The sequence below is a fragment of the Microtus ochrogaster genome, chromosome 18 (genome assembly GCF_000317375.1).
Source record: "Microtus ochrogaster isolate Prairie Vole_2 chromosome 18, MicOch1.0, whole genome shotgun sequence".
NCBI lineage: Eukaryota > Metazoa > Chordata > Mammalia > Rodentia > Cricetidae > Microtus > Microtus ochrogaster.
The window spans coordinates 46,973,448-46,980,910 of NC_022020.1; the positions used below are offsets into that span (position 1 = coordinate 46,973,448).

A 7,463-nucleotide genomic window follows, 5' to 3' on the forward strand; every position below is an offset into this window, starting at 1 on the left:
GGCTCATACTTTGTATCTACCTGAAACAAACAAACCAATATAACTCAGCAGATTCACCCAGCAACCATCATTTGTACCAGCAATGGGGTGTTTAGCACCAGTCACTCATTTCTGACCTTGCTGAGCTCATTCTCTGCTATTGCTCCTGGCTCCTACAAACCTTCAACCATAAAAATCAAAACAACTTCCCACCACCAGGGTGCACACTTACCAATGTGACAGTGCAGCTGTATTTGTATGGAGGAAACACATCTGGCTTGACCTCCACAACTTTGACCTGAGGTGTCCTGCTGCTTGAGCAATTTGATAGCTGTGGATTAGAACAAATCAGTGTTGTTCTATACCTTAGGCAAAATCCTCAGGTTCTGGGCCCTAAAATAACCTGAAATAATTCCTGAGGAAACTATAGACTCATGCTCCAAATGCACGCTCAGGAATGCTCGCTGGTGGTCACCAGTACAAAGACTGAACATCAGATTCAAGTCTATGGGCCACTACATTTCACATCAGGTTTACAGTTGCTTTGGGGCAATACAATTGTAATAGCTATCCATATAGACACACAATTGAATACTGTTACTGTTATAATTTAAAAAGTGGCACGAGAGAGAAAGATACCATGCAACAGAGCTCATGTGCAGGGGTTTTTTACTGGGGAAAAGGGAATGGAAAGGGGGGGGGGATTGGCCTCTGGGGACAGAACAGTAGAAGAGAGGAGAGGCAGAGAAAGGGAGGAGGGAGAGAGAGGGAGGCAGAGGGAGAGACAGGTAGAGAAGCAGAGAGACAGAGAAAGACAGGAAGAGAGAGAGACACCTTCTTTGTATCTGATTTACCAGGAGACACAGGTGGTTGATTACTGACTGAGGGCAGTCAAAAGTAAAAAGTGAAACAGAACAAATTTGTACCAAACTGGTAAGGCTGTCTTCCTGAGAAGGCAAGGAAAAATGAGAGGAAAGATCACCAGGGCCAGATGGAAACAGGAGCTGAGTAACTAGAAAGAAAGGGAGAACCGGTATGTGCTGAACAAGAGGAAGCTGCCTTCTCCATCTGACCCTCACGTTGCAGCAAATAAACAGGACATTTAGAGAGGAAGAACAGACAGAAAAAGAGGGGAGAACTCTTTCTCGGTTTCCTGATTGCCTGATCCAAGGAATACTGAGGCCAGATTTGATTTGAAAGGAGCTGTCGTGGGTCTCCAAAAGACATCCTAATGAGAACGAGGTGAAATAGCCAGCTATTCCTAGACTTGGCCAGCACCCCAAATTCTCAGGTCCCCCAAAGATTGTGATGCCCCCAGGCCAGCACGAAGCAGAGTCTCAAGAATACAATATCGTCATTCCTGCCTCACCTGCTACCCCTAATTCCTCACCTCTTTATGATAAGCAAAAGGGAGGAGTGTTAGTATTCAGGTGTTTGCACTGGCCTGCCCTCGGGGTCCTGACACTTTTGCACATGTGTGCACATGTGGAAGGAGCGTGCATGTTGAGGCTAGAGGACAATTGAAGAGTTGATGCCCTCCTTCTACCATGTAGGTCCTACAGACTGAACAAGTCTTCAGGTTTAACAGCAAGTGCTGAGCCAGCTTGCTGGCACTGGGTCACATGTTAACAGGTGATTCTGGGTAAAGATTTTATGGGTACTCATCAAATTACTTTTATTTTTGTATATTTTAAATCTATAAATAAAAGGCTTAAAAGCTTAAAATAGAAAATAAAATTCCCTTTTTTAAATTAATATCCCACAGACCTATCATGTAGAAACTGGTGTCTATCTTTTGACTCTGAAACATTAAACACAGTGACCAGATTTCCAGTGCTCCTCTTGGGATTGGGTCTTACCTTTACTTCACCAGTGCTGGATGGCTGCTGGATGGGTTGGCCCAGCTGTTTCAGTGTGCTTGGCTTCAGGCCACAAGTTCTCACAGAGGGCGTCTTATCTGAGAGAACCAGAAGTCAACCTGGTGACTTAAAGCATTCAGCTTCCCCAGCTCTCCCCTCCCCATTCTCCACCACCCCACCTGGATCCTTACCATCAGACAGTCCCTCCCACCAGGTCTCAACTAGTTCTTACTCAAGGGGAAAGCCTGTCTGGCCCTAGGCAGTTCCATGCTGCTTCCCTTTCCGACACTTGCTGGGGCTGGCAGTATTGCTCTCATAGGTCTTGCTGCAGCCAGTAATGAGGGTTTGCCCCGTGGTCTGCCTTTGGGTACAGTGGTGAACAGGTCAACTCTGGAGAGGGGGAGGAAAAAAAACAACAACAACAACAACCATGAAGGAAAGTCAGAAAATTTGGACAAAGTACAGCATGATTAATAAAAGCCCAGAGACAGAAATTGGGGCTCAACTGAAGGTCAGAAAAGCAAAGCAGCCAGCTACTAGCTCTTACCTCTACCTCAATCTGAAATAGTGATCCTGCCTCCAGGAATCTCAGAATGAGACTGTGTGTGAGAGCTGTCTCCTCCCATTTTATATTTCTCTATAGGGCTGGGATTAAAGGACTGCACCACTACTGCCCAGTTTCTATGGCAAACCAGTGTGGCTACTGGAATTAAAGGTGTGTGTCACCAGTGCCTGGTCGGTTAGACTGACCAGTGCAGCTGTTTTACTCTCTGAACTTCAGGCAAGCTTTATTTATTAAAATACAATTGAAACATCATTACAACAAAGGAAGGAAATCAAAGTATAATATCCAAATTAATGACTAAGCCAGTAGGCTTTAGACAAATTGAATTCAAATTTAGCCTTTATAGTTTGGGCAGTGGTGGTGCACGCCTTTAATCCCAGCACTTGGGAGGCAGAGGCAGGTGGATCTCTGCAAGTTCAAGGACAGCCTGGTCTATAAGAGCTAGTTCCAGAACAGGCTCCAAAGCAACACAGGGAGACCCTGTCTTGAAAAACAAAACAACAACAACAAAAAAAAACCCCAACAAATTTAGCCTTTATAAATCTGTAGGGCTCTAGGCAAGCAATTTTATTCCTGTTAACCTAAAGTTTTTAAACACAAAATGAGAAGTAAATATCTATATCAGTCATCACAAATTAAATGAGTATTGTGGTGTACCACTATAATCCTAGAAGATAAGGGATTCAAGTCATCTTCAGCTACACAGTGAGTCCGAGGCTAAGCTAGGCTACATGAAACTCTATCTCAAAAACCAAATAAATAAATAATATAAAGTATAGAGAAGTATCTACAGTATGTAATAGCAACAGGCATTATAGTTATAACACATAATTTGCTTAGGACAGTACTACTTGAAGTCTATCAAGCTCCCACATGAGGGCAGCAAAGACACCTTGGCTAATACACCTCATCACCTGTTCTTAATTTCTGCAGTGCCAGTGTTAAGCACAAGGGCTGAATCATGGAAAGCCAGATAGTCAGCTCCTAAAGAGATGCGTGTCCCATGCATGTCCCAAATACCAGTCCAAAGGCCAGCTTCATGCTTTAGTATCTATCTCCAAAGTATACTTGCTTAAGGGAAAAGAGGGATGGATTCAGAAGTACTATGCTAGTATAGGAGCTGAAGAGATCCAGTAGCTAGCATTTGCTGCTCTTGAAAAGGACCCAAGTTCTATCCCTGCACCCACATGGTGGCTAACAACTATCAGTAACACCAGTCTCAAAGACCTCTTCTGGTATCTGCAGACACCAGGCAGACACATGGTTCACATGCAGGCAAATACCGGCACACACACAATAAAAACAAATCCTTTAAAAAAGCAAGTAGGAAATACATGCATACATAAACGTGCTTGTTTAAAATTAACTCTACACAGTAGAGAACTGGAAATATTGACTATCCCTGGAAAATAATGACTACATAATGGGACAGAGAGAAGATTTTAAAAAATATTTCTTATACTTTTAAAATATGAGCTATGTGAAAAAATTTTCTAGTCATTCAATCAAAAAAAAAAAACCTTTATAAATCCCAATAGAAACCATATGTGGGGAGTTGAAGAAATGGCTCAGCATTTAAGAGAACTGGCTTTTTTTTTCTAGAGTTCCCGAGTTCAATTCCCAGTACCCATATGGCAGCTCCAAGATTGGACACCCTCATACTGATATACATGCACAGCAATGCACATAAACTACAAATAAAAAAAGAAACCACATGTGGAACTACAATACTTTGTAGAGGCCGATTCCCCAGGGGAGGAGGCTGTCCTGTGTATGCCGAGATGTTTAGTAGTTCTTCCCCACTTAGGCACTAGCAGCAAACCTGCTGTGCCTACCCAGTCTCTCCCCAGCTGTGACAATCAAAATACCTCCCAACACTGCCAAAACATCTCTGGTGGGCAAAGCTCTTCCCAGCTGAGAACTACTGAGATGAACAAGGAGTCTTCAGTTACAGAACATGACAGATTCTGGGGTGCTACATTTAGAAGCCACTTAAGCCTCTAAGAAAGAAGGGGAGAGAAAAAGCCCAAACTTACTTTCTATTTGGAAGATACCAGTCTGAATGCTTTAAAAGCAATCTTTCCTAGTCTATGAGATACTGTTTTTCATTTTTTTTTTTAATATCCAACTCAAGGTTTTTCAGAACTAATTAAGAGACATCAGGTGACTATGTCAAAGATCAAACAGAAGCCAGAGATGGTTAGGACTCACTGAGTCTGACCACCAGCCACGGAACCCTACCAAAGGATCCCAAAATAAGTCCTCTTTCATATCCTGTATTCTGGATTGGTAACACATGGTGGGTTTTTTGCTTTTGCTTTTTAATCTCTGACCACATCCTGTACCACTACTTTAGGAAGACCAACAAGAAAAGGAGTATAATAGCAACGTATGGATGGCAGAGTGTGAGGGAAAGGTAAAGCACACCGTGTCTCTCGGGCTCTGCTGCCTCTCTTGGGACTGCTGTAATAACAACATTCACAGAGCAAACATGGGGCCCTTGCTTAGCTGCTGTTCTAAACACAGTCCCAATAACATATAATTACACTGGCATACCCTGGAGACTTTTTCTGAGCTGGAAGTAAAGTGGAGGTGCTGGTCCCCTCTGCTGATGGTGGTATATCTGGTCCAAGACTGTCATTCTCAGTTGTCCCCAGCGTGACATCAGCCTGCATACCACTCTTGACAATTGATGTCTTAGTTACCGCGGTACCATGATTCCTGGGAACTTCCTTGACGAAAAGATGATCATCGGAGATGATCACTTCCTCCCACTCATTCTCCTCGCCTACTTCTCTTGGAGGAGCTACAGTTAAGAGCTGGCTTACAGCCTCTGAGTTCTCCAGAGTCAGTTTTGAGGCATTTTCCGGAGAGGGCTTTTGCTCAGTGGTGACAGGCTGCTGACCTCGTTTGATCACTGAGCCTTTGGAGGAGACACCGGGAGCCAGTTCCACTTTGACTTTGCCTGCCTTTTCCTAGAAAGAACAAGAAGACCTTATATACATAATGGCATCTTGCAGATGATAATGACATTCAAAATATTCTCTAATTTGATTCCCTTAAGAACGCATGAGTAATAAATAAGGACACTGAGTTAGGTCAGTGAAGAGTCAGGATAAAATTGACTTTATGGCTTCTGTTCACTTGAGTGTTGACACCTCGGGAACTAATCTAAACTTCTTGACATGTCCCTTTTTCATCACATATTGGCTGACTGTTCCACGTCCACTTCTCCCATCTAGAAAGAAGCTATTATCTTGTAGTCTTAAGTTGTTTCCTTGGTAGCCCTTCTATGAGACTCAGTCCATCCTAATGTGCTCAGGTTCACACTGTTTCCACTCTCTTGGAGAAAACCTTTAGCCCCAGAATCTTTCAGGTAAGTCAGATATGAATGACGTACACATTTCTAAAACTCAAATTAATCCACATACATTAATTATGTTAGAAGTCTCACTATGTACCCTGAGCCAGCCTAAAGCTTGCTAAACAGATCCATATACCAGTTTGGCCTCAAACTCTTAGATATAGGACTCTTAGCTCTATCACTTTGTATGCCTGTATGCAGCCAAGCTCCCCGCCATGAATGAACTGAACCTCTGAACTGTAAGCAAGTCCACTCAATTAAATGTTTTCTTATAAGAGTTGTCACAGTATTGGTATCTCTTCATAGTAATAAAAACCTTAAGACAGTTACATAGCTAAAAACTTGGAAAACAGAAGTTTGAACTCTAGGAGTAAACTCTAGAACTACATTTTTGCTAGTATTTCCATCTCGGGTGTCTCCCAAAGGTCCAAGGGAGGCCACTATTAGGAGGTGGTGAACCCTACCAGGTGGGGCCTAGAGGGAAGTTTTAGGCTACTAGAAACATGCTGTTGAAGGGACTGTGGGATGCCAGAGCAGTCCTTTCTCTCTTGCTTCCTGGCCATAAGACAAATGGTTCACAAGTCCTCTTTCTTTTTCTACCTACACAATGGCATTAATGCTTCTACAAAAACCTTTCCAGGGGTTGGAGACATGGCTCAGTGGTTAAAAGCACCAGTTGTTCTTCCAGAGGTCCTGACTTCAATTCCCAGCAACCATATGGTGGCTCACAACCATCTATGAAGGGATCTGATGCCCTCTTCTGGCATGCAGGTGTACATGAAGATAGAACACTCATATACATGAAATAAATAAATCTTAAAACAACAAAACAAAACTCCTTTCCTGTCTATTCTAGTCCTAAGTGTCTGGTCTCTCCAAACTGAGACACGATTGCCTCATCCATTCATTTTGATTCTAAAAATTTATAATCTCATGTAAAGAACAGGGCAAGTACATGTTTTATCCAGCCAGTGCCAACTGAACACTAAGTTACCCAAACACACAGTATTGAACTATGATGCTCACTGATCATGCAGATGCCCGGAAGTCCAGCTCCAGAGGATCAGAAACCCTACTATGACCTCTAAGGGCACATACCCACACACAAACACATACATATGTACATAATTTAAAGAAAATAAAAGTGTGCTAGAGAGATGGCTTGGCAGTTAAAAGCACTGGCTCTGCTTCCAGAGGACCAGGGTTTGATTCCTAGCACCCTGGAATGGCTCACAACTCCAGTTCCCTCTTCTGGTCTCCTACAGCACTGCATACATGTAGTATACTTACATACATGCAGGCAAAACACTCATGCTGAGAAAATTTAAAAAATAATAATAATCTTTTTTTTTTAAAGGGTGATAACTGTTGAATAAATGCGTTAAGGGCCTACAGAGACAGCCACTTGTTCTTCCCTCAGGAAGCCCCGGTGCTTCATGCAAGACTAACATTTACAATGAGCAATCTCATCATTTTGCATTCATTTTAAGCATATAAAACCAGAAAGAGACAGAGAGATAGGAGGAAGAAGGGATGGTGGGAAGGGTGGACACTGTAAAGTCTGAATTTGACTACAGAAAATGTGGCCTATGAAAGGCCCTGAGCAAGCTGGGCGGTGGTGGCACACGCCTTTAATCCCAGCACTTGGGAGGCAGAGGCAGGCGGATCTCTATGAGTTCGAGACCAGCCTGGTCTA

At 43.0% G+C, this 7,463-nt stretch overlaps 1 protein-coding gene across 2 annotated transcripts in view; it reads right to left on the bottom strand.

The window, feature by feature from the left end:
- The window catches only part of Hmgxb3 (HMG-box containing 3), a 50,386-nt gene that overhangs the window by 24,668 nt on the left and 18,255 nt on the right, over nucleotides 1-7,463 (bottom strand). For both annotated transcript variants that reach the window (XR_003377718.1, XM_013349581.2), the window contains exons 7-10: nucleotides 4,960-5,378; nucleotides 2,071-2,228; nucleotides 1,839-1,936; nucleotides 212-310 (exon numbers count right to left, since the gene is read on the bottom strand). Coding sequence is in view for 1 of the 2 variants with exons in the window: in XM_013349581.2 (XP_013205035.1) it covers nucleotides 212-310; nucleotides 1,839-1,936; nucleotides 2,071-2,228; nucleotides 4,960-5,378 (774 nt within the window). In the remaining variant the exon portion in view is untranslated. The remainder of the gene's footprint in view (nucleotides 1-211; nucleotides 311-1,838; nucleotides 1,937-2,070; nucleotides 2,229-4,959; nucleotides 5,379-7,463) is intronic.